Here is a 22,871-nt window from a genome sequence, read left to right on the forward strand (position 1 = left end):
GATTATTACATCAGAAAAATATTGATTCCATCCTTGGATTTATTTATTTGTTTGTTTGTTTGTTTATTTATTTATTTATTTATTTATGAATTCCTTTATTCTTATTTATTTATTTATTTATTTATGTTTCATTTAATTGTTTATGTGTATGCATTTTACTACTAATTTAATACGATATATCTCGTGTACAGTAAAATGGTTATATTTCATAACTGGGCTACTGCAAAAATAAACATGGACAGCTGGTACTTTGTGTACACTGACAGTAGGCAATTACCTTTAAGCGAAAACTCCTGATAAATGAATCTGTACTTGAGTTCAGAGGTGAATCACATTAACAGGTGGAACGAAAGAAATGTTTTATTTAACGACGCACTCAAACACATTTTATTTACGGTTATATGGCGTCAGACATATGGTTAAGGACTACACATATTTTTTAGAGGAAACCCGCTGTCGCCACTACATGGGCTACTCTTTCCGATTAGCAGCAAAGGATTTTTTATTTGCGTTTCTCACAGGCAGGATAGCACAAACCATGGCCTTTGTTGAACCAATTATGGATCAGTGGTCGGTGCAATTAGTTTACACCTACCCATTGAGCCTTGCGGAGTACTCACTCAGGGTTTGGAATGAATGAATGAATGAATGAATGTTTAACGACACCCCAGCACGAAAAATACATCGGCTATTGGGTGTCAAACTATGGTAATGCAAATAAATAAAGTGATGATCAACATCAATATAAAAATTCAAGGTTTAAACAAAAACAGTGTAAAGAACTGTGCAAAAATACAGGGAACTGAACCCAGTACCTACCAGCTTGTAGACCGATGGCCTAACCACGACGCCAACGAGGGCCGGTTAACAGGTGGAACGGGACGTATCCTAGTTCAGTGGTAGAGTGCTCGCTAACGCCGGTTGTAGACTGGTAAATAGGTAGGCACATAATGCACATGTTGGCTTCTAGGCTGTATTACTAATATTTGTAATTACAGTCTAGTACCCCGCTCCCCCCCCCCCCCCCCCCCACACACACCGTCTCCTTCACAACGGAGCTGCGACCATGTCCAAGCCAGCATTAAGACTGATGACTTAGTCCCTACTCCAAAATGGAAGGAAGGAATGTTGTATTTAACGACGCACAATACACATTTTAATTGCAGTTATATGGCGTCGGACATATAATTATGGACCACACAGATAATGAAAGAGGAAACCTGCTGCCATCAAGCAACGGGCTTCTGTTTTTTATATTTTATGTCCACTGTCCCATAGACAGGATAGTACATACCATGACCTATGTTACATCAGTTGTGGAGCACTGGCTGTATCCCAACGAGGTCACTAGTGTATAACTGTATAAATGTAATGGTGTGTGTTTGTTGTAGAGAGATGAGTACTACAGGTGTGTGCATCACGATAGTTCTGGCCATTGCGGCGTTTGCCGGTAACTGGTGGTGGACGGACAAGAGTCGACACGAGTTCATCAGGCGAGTGGGCGACAGAGTGAAGGCGCCGGACATCCTGATCAACCATTCCAAGGTGTTCGCTAAACCAGAGATAATACAGGTTAGTTCATATACACAGATATACAGACATCCTGATCAAACAGGTTAGTCCATATACACAGATATACAGACAGTCAGACATACCGACATCCTGATAAACCATTCCAAGGTGTTCGCTAAACCAAACATAATCAGTTAGTTCATATAGAAGGACGGACGGACTAACAAGCATCCTGATAGATCATTCCAAAGTGTATTAGACAGCAAATATCCGTAGTTTAAAGGGACAGACCCTAGTTTTTAAACACTAAAGCATATTTGAGCCGTTATTGATCACTGAAAGCAAACACGACTTATATTCCATGGTTTAGATTATCCATTTCCGTACAACCGGAATGTGTCTTGTATCCTGGTGTTTCTAATACCACAAAATACATTTTTTTCGTATTTTTAAAAAGGCACGTGCGTCTGAGAAGTAATGATTACTGAGTCGCGTTTTAGTTTATTTTTAAGGGTATTTCAACGTCACAGACTCTTGTTTTACTCTATTGTATCCAAAGTTGTTACAAGTTTGTATATTAACCAAAGTTAGTGTTCATTTTTAAGGGTTGAAACTAGGGTCTAGGTGAAAAATATACCTTAGTGTTTAAAAACTAGGGTCTGTCCCTTTAAAACGTTCTGAAGGTTCGTTAAACTGATATTCCTTTGGTTTACTTTCATCTCAATGTTGCTGTCGTTGTTACCATAGTTACAGGCTGTTATTGCTGTTGTTCCGCAGGTGACTCCTAACATATACTGCGCCTTCGGCTACGGCCTGGCCAACTCCATCATGCTGGAGGGCGACGATGGCATCGTCGTGGTGGACGTCATGGAGAGTTACCAGGTGGGACAGACGGTGTTCAAGGCGTTTCGACAGATAACGAAGAAACCCGTAAAGGCCATCATCTACACCCACAACCACGCCGACCACACGTACGGCGCTAAGGTAGGTTGTCATTTACACCCACAACACGCCGACCACACGTACGGTGCTAAGGTAGGTTGTTATCTACACCCACAACCACACCGACCACACGTACGGCGCTAAGGTAAGTTATGAACTAAACCATACTAACTTGCCGACCACACGTACGGCGCTAAGGTAGGTTGTTATCTAAACCATACTAACGTGCAGACCACACCTACAGGGATAATATAGGTTGTTAACTAAACCATACTAACGTTCAGACCACACGTACTGGGATAATATAGGTTGTTATCTAAACCATACTAATGTACAGACCACACGTACAGGGCTAAGATAGGTTGCTATCTAAACCATACTAATGTACAGACCACACGTACAGGGCTAAGATGGGTTGCTATCTAAACCACACTAACGTGCAGAAGGTAGATTATTAACTAAACCATACTAACGTACACGGTACACGTACGGGCCTAATATAGGTTTTTAACTAAACCATACTAACGTGCAGACCACACGTACGAGGAAAATATAGGTTGTTATCTAAACCATACTAACGTGCAGACCACACGTACGGGGATAATATAGGTTGGTATCTAAACCATACTAACGTGCAGACCACACGTACAGGGCTAAGATAGGTTGCTATCTAAACCATACTAATGTACAGACCACACGTACAGGGCTAAGATGGGTTGCTATCTAAACCACACTAACGTGCAGAAGGTAGGTTATTAACTAAACCATACTAACGTACACGGTACACGTACGGGCCTAATATAGGTTTTTAACTAAACCATACTAACGTGTAGACCACACGTACGAGGATAATATAGGTTGTTATCTAAACCATACTAACGTGCAGACCACACGTACAGGGCTAAGATAGGTTGCTATCTAAACCATACTAATGTACAGACCACACGTACAGGGCTAAGATAGGTTGCTATCTAAACCATACTAATGTACAGACCACACGTACAGGGCTAAGATAGGTTGCTATCTAAACCATACTAACGTGCAGAAGGTAGGTTATTAACTAAACCATACTAACGTACACGGTACACGTACGGGCCTAATATAGGTTGACATCTAACCCATACTAATGTGCAGAAGGTAGGTTTTTAATTAAACCATACTAACGTGCAGACCACACGTACGAGGATAATATAGGTTGTTATCTAAACCATACTAACGTGCAGACCACACGTACAGGGCTAAGATAGGTTGCTATCTAAACCATACTAATGTACAGACCACACGTACAGGGCTAAGATAGGTTGGTATATAAACCATACTAATGTACAGATCACACGTACAGGGCTAAGATGGGTTGCTATCTAAACCATACTTACGTGCAGAAGGTAGGTTATTAACTAAACCATACTAACCTACACGGTACACGTACGGGCCTAATATAGGTTGACATCTAACCCATACTAATGTGCAGAAGGTAGGTTATGAACTAAACCATACTAACTTGCCGACCACACGTACGGCGCTAAGGTAGGTTGTTATCTAAACCATACTAACGTGCAGACCACACCTACGGGGATAATATAGGTTGTTAACTAAACCATACTAACGTGCAGACCACACGTACTGGGATAATATAGGTTGTTATCTAAACCATACTAACGTGCAGACCACACGTACAGGGCTAAGATAGGTTGCTATCTAAACCATACTAATGTACAGACCACACGTACAGGGCTAAGATAGGTTGCTATCTAAACCATACTAATGTACAGACCACACGTACAGGGCTAAGATGGGTTGCTATCTAAAACACACTAAGGTGCAGAAGGTAGGTTATTAACTAAACCATACTAACGTACACGGTACACGTACGGGCTTAATATAGGTTTTTAACTAAACCATACTAACGTGCAGACCACACGTACGGGGATAATATAGGTTGTTATCTAAACCATACTAACGTGCAGACCACACGTACAGGGCTAAGATAGGTTGCTATCTAAACCATACTAATGTACAGACCACACGTACAGGGCTAAGATAGGTTGCTATCTAAACCATACTAATGTACAGACCACACGTACAGGGCTAAGATAGGTTGCTATCTAAACCATACTAATGTACAGACCACACGTACAGGGCTAAGATGGGTTGCTATCTAAACCACACTAACGTGCAGAAGGTAGGTTATTAACTAAACCATACTAACGTACACGGTACACGTACGGGCCTAATATAGGTTTTTAACTAAACCATACTAACGTGTAGACCACACGTACGAGGATAATATAGGTTGTTATCTAAACCATACTAACGTGCAGACCACACGTACAGGGCTAAGATAGGTTGCTATCTAAACCATACTAATGTACAGACCACACGTACAGGGCTAAGATAGGTTGCTATCTAAACCATACTAATGTACAGACCACACGTACAGGGCTAAGATAGGTTGCTATCTAAACCATACTAACGTGCAGAAGGTAGGTTATTAACTAAACCATACTAACGTACACGGTACACGTACGGGCCTAATATAGGTTGACATCTAACCCATACTAATGTGCAGAAGGTAGGTTTTTAATTAAACCATACTAACGTGCAGACCACACGTACGAGGATAATATAGGTTGTTATCTAAACCATACTAACGTGCAGACCACACGTACAGGGCTAAGATAGGTTGCTATCTAAACCATACTAATGTACAGACCACACGTACAGGGCTAAGATAGGTTGGTATATAAACCATACTAATGTACAGATCACACGTACAGGGCTAAGATGGGTTGCTATCTAAACCATACTTACGTGCAGAAGGTAGGTTATTAACTAAACCATACTAACCTACACGGTACACGTACGGGCCTAATATAGGTTGACATCTAACCCATACTAATGTGCAGAAGGTAGGTTATGAACTAAACCATACTAACTTGCCGACCACACGTACGGCGCTAAGGTAGGTTGTTATCTAAACCATACTAACGTGCAGACCACACCTACGGGGATAATATAGGTTGTTAACTAAACCATACTAACGTGCAGACCACACGTACTGGGATAATATAGGTTGTTATCTAAACCATACTAACGTGCAGACCACACGTACAGGGCTAAGATAGGTTGCTATCTAAACCATACTAATGTACAGACCACACGTACAGGGCTAAGATAGGTTGCTATCTAAACCATACTAATGTACAGACCACACGTACAGGGCTAAGATGGGTTGCTATCTAAAACACACTAAGGTGCAGAAGGTAGGTTATTAACTAAACCATACTAACGTACACGGTACACGTACGGGCTTAATATAGGTTTTTAACTAAACCATACTAACGTGCAGACCACACGTACGGGGATAATATAGGTTGTTATCTAAACCATACTAACGTGCAGACCACACGTACAGGGCTAAGATAGGTTGCTATCTAAACCATACTAATGTACAGACCACACGTACAGGGCTAAGATAGGTTGCTATCTAAACCATACTAATATACAGACCACACGTACAGGGCTAAGATGGGTTACTATCTAAACCACACTAACGTGCAGAAGGTAGGTTATTAACTAAACCATACTAACGTACACGGTACACGTACGGCCCTAATATAGGTTTTTAACTAAACCATACTAACGTGCAGACCACACGTACGAGGATAATATAGGTTGTTATCTAAACCATACTAACGTGCAGACCACACGTACGGGGATAATATAGGTTGTTATCTAAACCATACTAACGTGCAGACCACACGTACAGGGCTAAGATAGGTTGCTATCTAAACCATACTAATGTACAGACCACACGTACAGGCTAAGATGGGTTGCTATCTAAACCATACTAACGTGCAGAAGGTAGGTTATTAACAAAACCATACTAACGTACACGGTACACGTACAGGCCTAATATAGGTTGACATCTAACCCATACTAATGTGCAGAAGGTAGGTTATTAACTAAACCATACTAACGTACACAGCACACGTACGGGGCTAAGGTAGGTTGTTATCTAACTCATACTAATGTGCAGACCACACGTACGGGGCTAATATATGTTGTTATCTGGACCATACCACCGTGCAGACCACACGTACGGGCCCAAAGTAGCTTATTACTAACCCATACTAATATGCAGACCACACGTACGGGGCTAAGGTAGGTTGTTATCTAAACCATAATACTGTGCAGACCACACGTACGGAGCTAAGGTACGCTGTTATATAAAACACGAACTTATCACCACGCAGAGCACACGTACTGGGCTACTGTAGCTTGCTGTTTAAACCATACAACCATGCGGACCACACGTACGGGGCTGAGGTCAGTTATTATCTATACCATACCGCCATGTAAACCACACAAAGTGGACTGTTATCTAATCCATACCACAATGCAGACCACACATACGGGCAGAGATGCGATATTATCTAAACCACATCACCATGCAGACCACACATACGGGACAGAGATGCGATATTATCTAAACCACATCACCATGCAGACGACACGTACGATGCTGAGGTAGGTTGACCGGCCTCGGTGGTATCGTGGTTAAGCCGTCGGACATAAGGGTCGTAGGTGTTGGTTTCACAGCACGGTACACTCCTACCCAGAGAGAGTTTTAACGACTCAGTGGGTAGGTATAAGGCCATTACACCCTCTTCTCTCTCACTAACCACTAACCGACTAACAACTAACCCTGCCCTGGACAGACAGCTCAGGTAGCTGAGATGTGTCCAGGACAACGTGCTTGAAACATTAATTGGATATCAGAACGAAAATAAGTTGAAATGAAATAAGGTAGGTTGTTGTATTAACCATATAACCCGCTGAAACCATACGCATAGGTCTTAGGTAGGATGTTACCTTCGTCATATTACCATGCTGAATACACACCTATACGGGCTATGGTAGGTTGTTGTATTAACCATATAACCCGCTGAAACCATACGCATAGATCTTAGGTAGGATGTTACCTTCGTCATATTACCATGCTGAATACACACATATACGGGCTATGGTAGGTTGTTGTATTAACCATATAACCCGCTGAAACCATACGCATAGGTCTTAGGTAGGATGTTACCTTCATCATATCACCATGCTGAATACACACACATACGGGCTATGGTAGGTTGTTGTATTAACCATATAACCCGCTGAAACCATACGCATAGGTCTTAGGTAGGATGTTACCTTCATCATATCACCATGCTGAATACACACACATACGGGCTATGGTAGGTTGTTGTATTAACCATATAACCCGCTGAAACCATACGCATAGGTCTTAGGTAGGATGTTACCTTCATCGTATCACCATGCTGAATACACACACATACGGGCTATGGTAGGTTGTTGTATTAACCATATAACCCGCTGAAACCATACGCATAGGTCTTAGGTAGGATGTTACCTTCATCATATCACCATGCTGAATACACACATATACGGGGCTATGGTAGGTTGTTGTATTAACCATATAACCCGCTGAAACCATACGCATAGGTCTTAGGTAGGATGTTACCTTCATCATATCACCATGCTGAATACACACATATACGGGCTATGGTAGGTTGTTGTATTAACCATATAACCCGCTGAAACCATACGCATAGGTCTTAGGTAGGATGTTACCTTCATCATATCACCATGCTGAATACACACACGTACGGGTCTATGGTAGGTTGTTGTATTAACCATATAACCCGCTGAAACCATACGCATAGGTCTTAGGTAGGATGTTACCTTCATCATATCACCATGCTGAATACACACATATACGGGGCTATGGTAGGTTGTTGTATTAACCATATAACCCGCTGAAACCATACGCATAGGTCTTAGGTAGGATGTTACCTTCATCATATCACCATGCTGAATACACACATATACGGGCTATGGTAGATTGTTGTATTAACCATATAACCCGCTGAAACCATACGCATAGGTGTTAGGTAGGATGTTACCTTCATCATATCACCATGCTGAATACACACACGTACGGGTCTATGGTAGGTTGTTGTATTAACCATATAACCCGCTGAAACCATACGCATAGGTCTTAGGTAGGATGTTACCTTCATCATATCACCATGCTGAATACACACACATACGGGCTATGGTAGGTTGTTGTATTAACCATATAACCCGCTGAAACCATACGCATAGGTCTTAGGTAGGATGTTACCTTCATCATATCACCATGCTGAATACACACACGTACGGGTCTATGGTAGGTTGTTGTATTAACCATATAACCCGCTGAAACCATACGCATAGGTCTTAGGTAGGATGTTACCTTCATCATATCACCATGCTGAATACACACACGTACGGGTCTATGGTAGGTTGTTGTATTAACCATATAACCCGCTGAAACCATACGCATAGGTCTTAGGTAGGATGTTACCTTCGTCATATTACCATGCTGAATACACACCTATACGGGCTATGGTAGGTTGTTGTATTAACCATATAACCCGCTGAAACCATACGCATAGATCTTAGGTAGGATGTTACCTTCGTCATATTACCATGCTGAATACACACATATACGGGCTATGGTAGGTTGTTGTATTAACCATATAACCCGCTGAAACCATACGCATAGGTCTTAGGTAGGATGTTACCTTCATCATATCACCATGCTGAATACACACATATACGGGGCTATGGTAGGTTGTTGTATTAACCATATAACCCGCTGAAACCATACGCATAGGTCTTAGGTAGGATGTTACCTTCATCATATCACCATGCTGAATACACACATATACGGGCTATGGTAGGTTGTTGTATTAACCATATAACCCGCTGAAACCATACGCATAGGTCTTAGGTAGGATGTTACCTTCATCATATCACCATGCTGAATACACACACGTACGGGTCTATGGTAGGTTGTTGTATTAACCATATAACCCGCTGAAACCATACGCATAGGTCTTAGGTAGGATGTTACCTTCATCATATCACCATGCTGAATACACACACGTACGGGTCTATGGTAGGTTGTTGTATTAACCATATAACCCGCTGAAACCATACGCATAGGTCTTAGGTAGGATGTTACCTTCGTCATATTACCATGCTGAATACACACCTATACGGGCTATGGTAGGTTGTTGTATTAACCATATAACCCGCTGAAACCATACGCATAGATCTTAGGTAGGATGTTACCTTCGTCATATTACCATGCTGAATACACACATATACGGGCTATGGTAGGTTGTTGTATTAACCATATAACCCGCTGAAACCATACGCATAGGTCTTAGGTAGGATGTTACCTTCATCATATCACCATGCTGAATACTCACACATACGGGCTATGGTAGGTTGTTGTATTAACCATATAACCCGCTGAAACCATACGTATAGGTCTTAGGTAGGATGTTACCTTCATCATATCACCATGCTGAATACACACACATACGGGCTATGGTAGGTTGTTGTATTAACCATATAACCCGCTGAAACCATACGCATAGGTCTTAGGTAGGATGTTACCTTCATCATATCACCATGCTGAATACACACACATACGGGCTATGGTAGGTTGTTGTATTAACCATATAACCCGCTGAAACCATACGCATAGGTCTTAGGTAGGATGTTACCTTCATCATATCACCATGCTGAATACACACATATACGGGGCTATGGTAGGTTGTTGTATTAACCATATAACCCGCTGAAACCATACGCATAGGTCTTAGGTAGGATGTTACCTTCATCATATCACCATGCTGAATACACACATATACGGGCTATGGTAGGTTGTTGTATTAACCATATAACCCGCTGAAACCATACGCATAGGTCTTAGGTAGGATGTTACCTTCATCATATCACCATGCTGAATACACACACGTACGGGTCTATGGTAGGTTGTTGTATTAACCATATAACCCGCTGAAACCATACGCATAGGTCTTAGGTAGGATGTTACCTTCATCATATCACCATGCTGAATACACACATATACGGGGCTATGGTAGGTTGTTGTATTAACCATATAACCCGCTGAAACCATACGCATAGGTCTTAGGTAGGATGTTACCTTCATCATATCACCATGCTGAATACACACATATACGGGCTATGGTAGGTTGTTGTATTAACCATATAACCCGCTGAAACCATACGCATAGGTGTTAGGTAGGATGTTACCTTCATCATATCACCATGCTGAATACACACACGTACGGGTCTATGGTAGGTTGTTGTATTAACCATATAACCCGCTGAAACCATACGCATAGGTCTTAGGTAGGATGTTACCTTCATCATATCACCATGCTGAATACACACACATACGGGCTATGGTAGGTTGTTGTATTAACCATATAACCCGCTGAAACCATACGCATAGGTCTTAGGTAGGATGTTACCTTCATCATATCACCATGCTGAATACACACACGTACGGGTCTATGGTAGGTTGTTGTATTAACCATATAACCCGCTGAAACCATACGCATAGGTCTTAGGTAGGATGTTACGTTCATCATATCACCATGCTGAATACACACACGTACGGGTCTATGGTAGGTTGTTGTATTAACCATATAACCCGCTGAAACCATACGCATAGGTCTTAGGTAGGATGTTACCTTCATCATATCACCATGCTGAATACACACACGTACGGGTCTATGGTAGGTTGTTGTATTAACCATATAACCCGCTGAAACCATACGCATAGGTGTTAGGTAGGATGTTACCTTCATCATATCACCATGCTGAATACAAACACGTACGAGTCTATGGTAGGTTGTTGTATTAACCATATAACCCGCTGAAACCATACGCATAGGTCTTAGGTAGGATGTTACCTTCATCATATCACCATGCTGAATACACACACGTACGGGTCTATGGTAGGTTGTTGTATTAACCATATCACCCGCTGAAACCATACGCATAGATCTTAGGTAGGATGTTACCTTCATCATATCACCATGCTGAATACACACACGTACGAGTCTATGGTAGGTTGTTGTATTAACCATATCACCATGCTGAATACACACACGTACGGGTCTATGGTAGGTTGTTTTCGTACACACCCGCTGGTGAGAACACCATGCGTTATTTTTGGTTACACATGGTTGTTAACACATGTACGTGTGTTAACAATAACAAGATATACGACTGGCTGCTCCTAGGTGATGACCAGGTCACCAATGCTAAAAATGCAATGAAAAACTACACGATGGAAATCGATTAGACTGTGACGTATATTTAACCTAACATCCATGTGTCTGTGATGCGTAAGTCAGCTACAAGTGCAACGGCTGTAAGCAACTTTTAGTCGAAAAAGATGTTCAATTTTGCTTATAACCTGGTTTGTGAGGATATATAAGAAATAGAATAAGACATTCGTGTCCGTTAGATACCATTTATCTCACAATTCGTTGTTTAAAAACGTATCAAACTCGCTTTCGCTCTTTAGATACATTTTGTAACAACTCATTGTGAGATAAATGGTATCTAACGGCCACTCATGTATTATTCTCTATATATTACTCAGGCCGGTTTAGTCAAAATGTATTACAAGTTGTTGGGGTACCGATTTCTCATTTACTGCCGTTTTCACCCTTTTCAAAAACTCGTTTTTTACTTCCTCGAAATTGTCCGGCAATTTTCGTGCGGCTTTCGTTCCCTTCCGTTTAACCAATCCAATTCGTTCCATGAATGATTCGGCCCATGTTCTAGTCAGTTTAACACTTCCGCCAGTAGTCCCCTATTAAAATGTTTCAGTATGCCAGTTGCTGTAGCTATGACTACATGTCGGTTTACAATTCCGCCGCACTTTCGTATAGCCAACACATGTTCTGTAACTTTCGCGTCATATTTCCCAAGTAACAGAGGTCGACCGCGTTTATCATTGGTCAATTCCACAATCTCATCGGGGGTTTTCAGTTCCTTCAATTTTTTAAGATACTTTGTTTTCCATGCCCGTACCGTACTTTCATTCAGTTTCTTTTTTAATTTTAACACAAATGTGATATGCCTAGCTGCTTTCGTATTTCCGTTTTCTGAGGCATAACTTGCGATCTTTGCTCGTTGTTCATTACTAAAAATATCATATTCCGAACGCTTCCGTTTTCGGGTACTAGTATCATCCATCAATTTCACTGTTGGCCGATTCCATTGCGAGTGCTTCGTCTGTTGTTCCCGCCGTATTCGGATCCGGTAGCATGTGGCCTTCAATTTTAGGATCACCGTTCGTTTTCTGCAGATAGCGATACATGTTGCAACAACAAATTTCCAAGCGCATTTGATAAACATTTTGTATTTATTTCATGTATATTAGTACTCTCGTTTCAGAAATGAAAATCAAAATCATGCAAAAATAACAATGTTTATTGAACAAGCTAACATACACTGCGACTAATTTGTTTTGTTTTGAAATATTTTATTGAGAATAAAATTCACAAAAAGATTCACTCAACAGGCACAGCCTACACACGAGCTCTCCTTGATGGCGACTAATCGTTAATTGTTTTATGGAACTTCAATCGATGGCGACTAATCGTTTATTGTTTTATCTACCAAAGGGTGTTAACAGTTAACAACTGAAGCTGTGAGTTGTGATTCTAATACAGGTGAGGTGGGTAGGGCCTAATCCCCTCTATAGACTCTGTACCAGGCACAATTGCTTGATGTAGAATAACAGAATATTGATTTACAGACAGTAACTTTATAACAATTACAATGAGCTGTCTTTATCCACTTTTTTTTTGGAGCTGTCAACGGTCGTTCGCGAAATTTACACGTCACGATATTAATACGGTTTATAGTATATAACATTTAGTGAAATATCTTAAAATATCAGTGAAATAAAAGTGTTGTCAGTCACTCAGTCACTTAGAGCGAACATTTCACTATTTCACTCTAAAATGTGTCATCGTCACTGTGGAAAGTATTATCTTCACTGTAAGAAAGCTGAAACTTTTGCTGCTGGCATTTTAAAAATAAAGGTAAATTGCCAAAGGTTATATAATAAATAGAAAATTTCATGTTTTTTGTCAAATATCATTTATATCTCATATCGTGAAGTTTACAATTATGTCACACTTGTCGCGCAAGCGCGACTCGTGAAATATGATTGCAACCTTCACTCGATGAGATATCAATTATATTTGACATAAAACATGAAACATTCTCTATATATAAAAAGACCACACTCACGGGGCTGAGATCATCCCCTACTCCTAGTGTGTTTGTTTTATTTAACGACACGACTAGAGCACACTGATTAATTAATAATAGGCTATTGGATGTCAAACATTTGGTAATTCTGACAAGCTGTCATCAGAGGAAACCCGATACAAGGGATATTGTAGAAGCACTTCCCCACACATAGGAAAACATATATCACGGCCTTTGAACACTTGTGGTGCACTAGTTAGAACCAGACAAAAACATCACTTGAATGGATCCACCGAGGTGGTTTGATCCTGCGACGCAAGCACCTCACTAAGACTATAACCATGTGACTAAGGTGAGATGTTATCTTAGTCATATTACCATGTTGAATACACATACTGACTAGAGTCAGGATTGAGGTAGGATGTTATCTAATTTCAGGCATCTATCCAAACAAATGATTATTATTATTATTTATTTAAAAAAAAAAAAAAAAATTGCCGGGAGCGGGGTCTACACGGAACTATTTAAATGGAAGCTGCATATTAGACATAAATGCACTTGGGAATAAAAGGAAAATTAATTTCGTCGTGACCAGGGGTGTCCCACCCCTCGATCCCCCGGATCCGTCCGTCAACCCATACTTCCATGCAGACCACACGACCAATGTTTTGTTTAACGACGCACTCACCTCATTTTATTTACGGTTATATGGCGTCGGACATATGGTTAAGAATCACACAGATATTGAGTGTTGAAACCCGCTGTTGCCACTTCATGGGCTACTCTTTTCGATTAGCAGCATAGGGATCTTTTATATTTTAGATAGGATAGTACATATCACGGCGTTTGTTACACCAGTTGTGGGGCACTGACTGTAACAAGAAATAGCCCAATGGGCCCACCGTCGGGAATCGATCCTAGATCGATCGCGTATCAGGCGAGCGCTGTACCACTGAGCCACGTCCCGCCCCTGAACGATGGAGACGTGAGGGCGAGCGCTGTACCACTGAGCCACGTCCCGCCCCTAAACGATGTACCACTGAGCCACGTCCCGCCCCTAAACGATGGAGACGTGAGGGCGAGCGCTGTACCACTGAGCCACGTCCCGCCCCTGAACGATGGAGACGTGAGGGCGAGCGCTGTACCACTGAGCCACGTCCCGCCCCTGAACGATGGAGACGTGAGGGCGAGCGCTGTACCACTGAGCCACGTCCCGCCCCTGAACGATGGAGACGTGAGGGCGAGCGCTGTACCACTGAGCCACATCCCGCCCCTAAACGATGGAGACGTTAGGGCGAAGTGAGCTGGCCTCAATATACATGTATACACTAATGTAGCAAACCGTTTGGGACCTTATATAGCTTTGCTGTAGTATTGCAAATATGGATAAACGTTGTGATCTGGATTCTGGCATTTTCGTTCATTTCGGAAAAATTCAACCTGCCACCACTCCCTCCGACAAGATAAATGGTGCCCATAGACCTGTGTCTTTGGATTAACGTTGTTTTTGTTTTTAAAATTTATTTTATACACAATTGTGGATTAGGCGTGATACGTGACATCAGCCTTTGTAGACTTTTTGTGATGACAGTGATTTAGTTCTCAAAATTTAATTCCAATAGAAATAGTAAAGTAAAGTAAAGTTTGTTTTATTTAACGACGCCGCTAGAGCACATTGATTTTTTATCTTATCATCGGCTATTGGACGTCAAACATATGGTCATTCTGACACTGTTTTTAGAGGAAACCCGCTGTCGCCACATAGGCTACTCTTTTTACGACTGACAGCAATGGATCTTTTATTTGCGCTTCCCACAGGCAGGATAGCACAAACCATGGCCTTTGTTGAACCAGTTATGGATCACTGGTCGGTGCAAGTGGTTTACACCTACCCATTGAGCCTTGCGGAGCACTCACTCAGGGTTTGGAGTCGGTATCTGGATTAAAAATCCCATGCCTCGACTGGGATCCGAACCCAGTACCTACCAGCCTGTAGACCGATGGTCTGCCACGACGCCACCGAGGCCGGTCAATAGAAATAGGGTCTACTCTAATTTGACATTAATTTAACAACAACAAATAAATAAATAAATAAATAAATAATAATAATAATAATAATAATAATAATAATAATAATAATAATAATAATAATAATAATAATAATAATAATAATAATAATAATAATAAAATAAATCAATAAATCAATAAATAAATATAAAAAGAAACAAAATAGTTTTATATTTAAATGCATTTTGTAAAATAAATCAAATAAATATTGGTCAAAATATAAATAAAACAACATCCACCAACTGAGCTAACATCGTCGTCTGTTAACAAATTAAATGGATGGACTTTGTTGCAAAATTTATTTAAAAAGTCAAATGAGGAAACTATAGGTTTCGTCTTCGTGGGTGGCATGTATTGCTTTAACAGTAATCTCAGAATGCTTGTTACTCAGTTGTTTACTTATATTGTCAGTTATCTGAGCTTTCTGTCCAGAAGAGATGTTAAAGGGACATTCATGAGTTTGCTGCAAATTTAAAGATTTTATCGACTAACAAAGACTTTTTAACGATTGTAATTACATATCAAATATATTTTTTCTGCATAATATATTAGTGGCTGTATATTAAACGTGTTTCTGATCGTTCTAATATTTGTACTAGTTTAAATTTCATTTTATTTTCAATAAATATATATATTCAATAAATATAATGTTTTCGTACGTACGAAATTATTTAAAGACAAAATCCAGTTTGGGCTTCTTACAAATATTAAGACGATCAGAAACACATTGTATATACAGACACTGATATTCTAAACCAGAAAATATATTTAATATGTAAGTTTAATCGTAGAAATATTTTATTAGTCGGAAACATCCTACAATACAGTAAACTCAGGAATGTCCCTTTAATACATAGTTGTTAGTATTTGTGATAGAGAAGTCGGTGTTACATAATACAGACGCGTCCCCATTGATCCGTTAAAACTCGCAGTAAGTGGTATGGGCAATATGGGGGTGGTGGTATGGGTGGTATGGGGGTGGTGGTATGGGTGATATGGGGGGTGGGGGTGGTATGGGTGACAATGGAATGTGATCCTAGTATCTACCAGTCAATGCCCGTGATGATGAGGGATGATTTCATTTATAGTTATTTTCGTGCTTATATTCAGTTAAGCTTCAAGTATGCTGTCCTGGACACTTACCTAAATTGCTGTCTGGGTTGTCTGTCCAGAACAGTGGATTAGTGATTAGTTGTTAGTGACAGAGACGTCGGTGTAGTGGTTAAAAACGCTTATGGTACATTATTAATACACAGTACATAAAACAAATATGGGGGGAAAACGCGACTTTTTATTGCGAATATATTAAAAACGAGTACATTTTTAAAAATGTATTTTATTAATACTTCATATATATTGTAAAAGGTATACGTAGATGCCAAACAATAGTAAATTACGTTTTAGATAAATATGGACCTTTAAGTCTGCTTTTAAATTTCTGTTGCAGGCGTTCATAGAAGACCCTGCCAACCCTCCCGAGATCTGGGCCCACCAGTCGATGCTCCAGGAGCTACAGACCTGGTTCTACGCCATGCCCATCCTCATGTCCCGATCAATAAGGCAGTTCGGCGTGTTGACGCCCGACCACATCAACTCCGGCATCGGCAGCAAGCTCAAGTTGGACAGGAACGACAACCAGCTAGCGCTAGTGTTCCCAAACAAACTGTTCATTGGGCAGGAGAGGGATATAACTATAGCAGGTAATTGTTCTCACGGCTTTGTTTAATGGTCAAGGTGTATAGTATAAGCCATGGAACCTAAAGTGGGGAGGTACTGAGTTCGTATCTAATCCCGGTACCAGTTTAACCAACCCAGCGAGTTTAACGATTCAGTAGGTAGGTGCAAGCCCACTACACCTCCTTCTCATCATCCCCCCGTCTCTGACTTTCTCTCTCTCTCTCTCTCTCTCTCTCTCTCTCTCTCTCTCTCTCTCTCTCTCTCTCTCTCTCTCTCTCTCTCTCTCTCTCTCTCTCTCTCTATCCGTCTGTCTCTTTAATTGAAAACTACTTTCACTTCATATTTCTAGTTTTATTTCCAATTTACTTTCTTTTATTATTAGAAGGAAGACGTCATTGAGTAAATATATATATATTTTTTTCTGAAACGTATGTTCGTTCACTGTGCTATGCATTACATCTAAGGATTTACCGAACCAGTCCTGCCAGAGGCAGATGGATCAGAAAGTGTAGCAATGTTCATACAAATGGTATCGTCCTAGGAAGTGGCAGTTCACACATAAACTAAGCACATGATATTAGTTCATTATCGTAAAACTGAATGACAAAACCGTATTCCGTGATCAAAATCTTATCTCTGCAAAAGGCACAGTCGAGAGGATATTTTAGGCAAAGTCGTTAATGTTTCCATGATTTACTAACAGGTGCTTGTCCTTAGGAGCACCGTCATTACCCTGTTTTTGCTTCGTGCATAGATACGATTTGTGTCATTATGGTAATCTTTTTTTTTGCGTTCAGATTTGAAGATATTCCTCTTTAGCCTATCATAAATCCCAGATACCTGCTTACCCGTATTTATTTTATTTACCACAGGGATGAACCTAAAGCTGGTTCACATTCCCGGAGAGACGTCTGACCAGATCGGTGTATGGATTGCGGACCAGAAGGTTTTCTTGTCTGCGGATGACGTATACGAGGCCTTTCCCAACCTGTACGCAATCCGCGGAACTCCGTCCAGAAGTCTCCTGGACTGGGCTTCATCCCTTGACAAGATCATAGACCTCGCCCCGGAACACCTCGTCCCGGGTCACACTCGTCCACTCCGCGGCGCCGACGCCATCGCCGACATGTTGACGTGTTACCGAGACGCCATCCAGTTCGTACACGACCAGACTGTGAGGCTGATGAACAAGGGCTACCACCCAGACGAGATCGCCCATATGATCAAACTCCCCGCTCACCTCGCCAACCACCCTTACCTGCTGGAGTTCTACGGGACGATCGAGTGGTCCTCAAAGGGGGTGTTCAACTCCTATCTAGGCTGGTTTAATGGAGACCCTGTCGATCTGTCTCCTTTCACCCCAGACGAATTGGCGGAGCATATTGTTCACATGGGAGGTGGCGTCGACAACATGATTCTGAAGGCAAAGGGCGCTCTGCACAACAATGAATATCGATGGGCACTCGTCCTCAGCTCCTACATTCTCAGGATTGACAGCAATTTCAGGGAGGCTAAGGACATCAAAGCCGCTTGCCTGATGGCCTTGGGCAACCAGCAGATTAGCGCCAACGGTCGGAACTATTTCCACACGACTGCCATGGAGACTCTCGGAGACGTGGACGTCAGACCAGGTCCTCAGAGTGTCGCTGCCTTCATCAACAATGCGCCGCTGAGAACAGTCTTCGATGCCCTGAGGGTCCACTTCGACGCCGAGGCCTGTCTGAAGGTTAACATCACGATTGCATGGGACTTCTCGAAACCCACGAGCCACGTGTCCATGAAGATCAGGAACGCTGTGGTCATCCTGAGGGACAGACCGGCAAAGACCCACGACATGCTGGTCACGGTGGTGGAATCCGTCTGGCGGGAGCTCCTCGTCAACAGGTTTACGAAAGCCGCGTCCATGTCCAAGGATAAATTCAGAGTGGTCGGAGAACTCAGCGGACTGAAGAAAGTGATGAAGTGTTTTGACTTCAATTAAAGGTGCAGGAACATGTTATAATGATATTATAATGAATGTGTGGCTGAAAATTGGTTGCTCGGCTTAAAATATAGATTTCGTCGTCTCGTTCCATGATAAGTTTAATATATACATTAATATATTTCCTGATATTACTAAACGAAATAGGTGAGGGATTTATGGGAAATTACGTACAAAGTCACACACTATGTGGGTGTTTGTTTTTTGTTTCTTTTTTATCTTTTCCAAAACTTCGTAGTTTATTGTTGTGATCTGTTGAAGAGTGCAGATGGAAGGAGCATTCTTACGATTCAATGAGATGCATTTACACAAACTACTTGCCCAATCCCATACTCATCAAACGTTTGGAATGTGCCAAACATTCACGCAAAAACGAAAATACTGACCAGAGCTTTTATAGACATTCGGACACCCACGAACACACCTGATGTACAGAAACAGGCGCGTGTATGGGGGAGGGGGGGGGGGGGGGATTTCCAGAGGATCCAAAACTTGTCTTTGCTCAAGCAAATTAAAAAACCAAAATATATATATTTTACAGGGGAACATGATTCCACCGCCCTATACACTTAACGCGCTACAATTTAGACTCCTATTGGCTACAATTCCGACAAACGGGCCTGAGAAATGACTATTCCAATCACGAATCTATATGTCCCACACTTTTGTAAGATGAACACATTTAGAGACACATTTTGAGGGAATATTTTTCAAGGAGTTGGTAAAGTTTTCATGTTGCATGATATTCTTTCAATATACAATTATAACAGCCAGGACCCGTAACAGTTCCATTGCCCGTGGCCCACAGCTCCGGGGACGTATATGTAGCTTGATGTCGGGGGTGAGGAGTATGTAGTAGTGTTGGTATAAAGCAGCCAATGGGAATCTCCCTATTAGCTCAGTTGGTGGGGCCGCTGGACTCTGGTGCTGAGAGTCCACTGTTCGAGTCCCATTAATGGAGGAGGATTTTTCTGTGACATATATTTCAAATAAATAAATAAATAACTATATACATAAATAAATAATAATAATTTAAAAAAAGCATTTAAAAACGAATATTTTAAGGCATTTACACGAACTATGTTTTCTCCAACTTTCCGGAAACACCTTTTTTAGTCCTGAAGAGCATAGAGAAAAAAAAGAAAATATTTGGTGGATAATCGACAGAATTGTACGCGTTCAGTTGAAACGACCACACCGTAACGTTATGCCAGGCGAGTCTTGTCGACATAGATGCTATTTTCGTGCAACTCATCGGTGTTTGACGGACCTGTCTAGTCACCGCGGCAGATTTTGTGGATTCATTGATTTTATAAGATTTGTCACGATGTGATGTGATATCGTCGTGCTAAACGAGACAGCGTATAAGCACATACTAATAGTTATTTATGTAAAGATTATGCATGGGATCGATTAATTTGTAGTTACTTATTACAAATGAATGCAAAAATAGCGGGGAAAATTTTTACTTTTAGTCAGGATGTAGCACTATTAAAGGGAATCTTTAATGAAAGAATCTGTATGAAAAACTGATCAAACTGATGAGAAAAAAAATAATGGAACATACTAGTGTGTTATTTCAAATCAAATTTAATTATCCACGAGTGTAGTTATGTCTGTATAAAATACAGAAATGTGAAGTGGGATTGAATGTTATTATTGCTAATTTAACACAGTTAACTTCCTTGTGGGTGGGGATTCTAAAAGCAATCAATATTTGCTTAACAATTTATGTGTTCCAGTATTTGTTCCATCAGTATATTCTTATTATTTTGTTTAAACCAAAAGAACATGAGAAAATAGTATAATATACACAATAGATTTTAGTAGCAATTCGTGCTTCTGTGTCATTCATCTCATTAAAATAATAATAATAATAAACGAAGGTACAAAGTCAGTCGTCATATTATGAGAAATCGTCTACAAGAACATGTATATAAATACCGGAATAACCGAATCAGCTGTATGGGTTTTCACAAAACTCAAATAACTGATATACCTTAATCACCAATATTTCGTTTTAGAAATGAACTATTTCGGAATACATTATTCTACTGAAATAAATATTGCTTTTTTTTTGTTTCTCGTAAATAAAACGTAAATGTTCCCAAACGTATTAAACGCCAAGCAATTTTGGATTTTTGTTTCTTTCAATTCATACTAACATATTTAGTTTTCTTTTTGACCTTTTTTGGGGGGGGGGGGGGGGGGGGGGGAAGGGGGGGGGGGGGGGGGGGTAATTTTAAACCAGAATAACAGTGGTAATAATTATAATTGTTTTGCTTTTGTGGTAACAGTAAGCTTTTAATTAATATGTTTTTGTTATTTTCATTTTGGTTGTGTGTGCGTTTTTTGTGTGTTTGTTTCTTTATTTTTTGTTAATGATTGTTTTTCTCTAAATTTGGTGTGTGTGTGTGTATGTGTGTGCGCGCGCGCGCACGCGTGTGTGTGATAAATTAGGTGTATAAATACGCGACAGCGTGTGGAAAGTTGAATTATTTCATGTTATATTCTACGTCAAGCCCAGAGTTAGAATATTTATTTCTCAATGTTTATAATTAGCTATAACAGTGTTTTGAATTATGTGTGAAGCGACGCTAGGTTTGCTCATTGACAATATACGTGGAACAAGTGTGGGTGTGCGTGTGTATTTATGTGTGTAATTCATGTGTGTATTTATGTGTGTAATTCATGTGTGTATTTATGTGTGTAATTCATGTGTGTATTTATGTGTGTAATTCATGTGTGTATTTATGTGTGTAATTCATGTGTGTATTTATGTGTGTAATTCATGTGTGTATTTATGTGTGTGTTGAGGGTATGCGAGGACACGTCTTCCTTCCTTTATTGTCTCTGATTTGACATAGTTTATATAATTATGTGTGTTTATATTTAATATTACGCTTTTCTTTTATTTATATGTGCCGTGTGTTTAGATTACAAAGTAGGAACATAAGTAACACACCCAGATATTGGAACTTGGTATATGTTAGCATGGATAATAGAAACTATAATCAATTTAGACTTACACTTTAATAAATAACTTCAGGTAGAATGAATGAGTGAATGAGCGAAAGAAAGAGTTTATTATTGAAACAATTAATATCCGAATGAATGGATGCAAGAAGGAAGAACGAGTGACCGAATAAATAAGTTGATGAATGAATGAATGAATAAATGAATGAATGAATGAATGAATGTATGTATGGATGGATGGATGGATGGATAGACAATCTTATGAAGCTAATTTCTCGTAGAAGCTTTTATGTTCATGAAAATGTAGTATTACTTAATCTAATACCAGCTTGTACAAATTGCTCATTCTTGTAATAAACAGTTCTGAATTCAGATTAGTTTTGAGTCTCTGTTTTTACGGGGCCGGATGTAGCCCAGTGAAAAAGCGTTCGCCTGATGATTGATCGGTCTAGGATCGATCTCCATCGATCGGCTCATTGGGCTATTTCTCGATCCAGCCAGTGCACCACGACTGGCATATCAAAGGCCGCGGCATGTGCTA

The 22,871-nt window shown here is 40.5% G+C and overlaps 1 protein-coding gene across 1 annotated transcript in view; it reads left to right on the plus strand.

Moving 5' to 3' along the window:
• Positions 1-21,552, plus strand: part of LOC121389393 (alkyl/aryl-sulfatase BDS1-like) — a 23,904-nt gene extending 2,352 nt beyond the window's left edge. The window contains exons 2-5 of the mRNA XM_041520996.1: positions 1,392-1,572; positions 2,290-2,496; positions 17,144-17,396; positions 18,246-21,552. Coding sequence (XP_041376930.1) covers positions 1,396-1,572; positions 2,290-2,496; positions 17,144-17,396; positions 18,246-19,354 — 1,746 coding nt within the window. The 5' untranslated portion in view covers positions 1,392-1,395 and the 3' untranslated portion in view covers positions 19,355-21,552. The remainder of the gene's footprint in view (positions 1-1,391; positions 1,573-2,289; positions 2,497-17,143; positions 17,397-18,245) is intronic.
• The last annotated feature ends 1,319 nt before the right edge of the window (positions 21,553-22,871 follow it).

The sequence above is a fragment of the Gigantopelta aegis genome, chromosome 14 (genome assembly GCF_016097555.1).
Source record: "Gigantopelta aegis isolate Gae_Host chromosome 14, Gae_host_genome, whole genome shotgun sequence".
Lineage (NCBI taxonomy): Eukaryota > Metazoa > Mollusca > Gastropoda > Neomphalida > Peltospiridae > Gigantopelta > Gigantopelta aegis.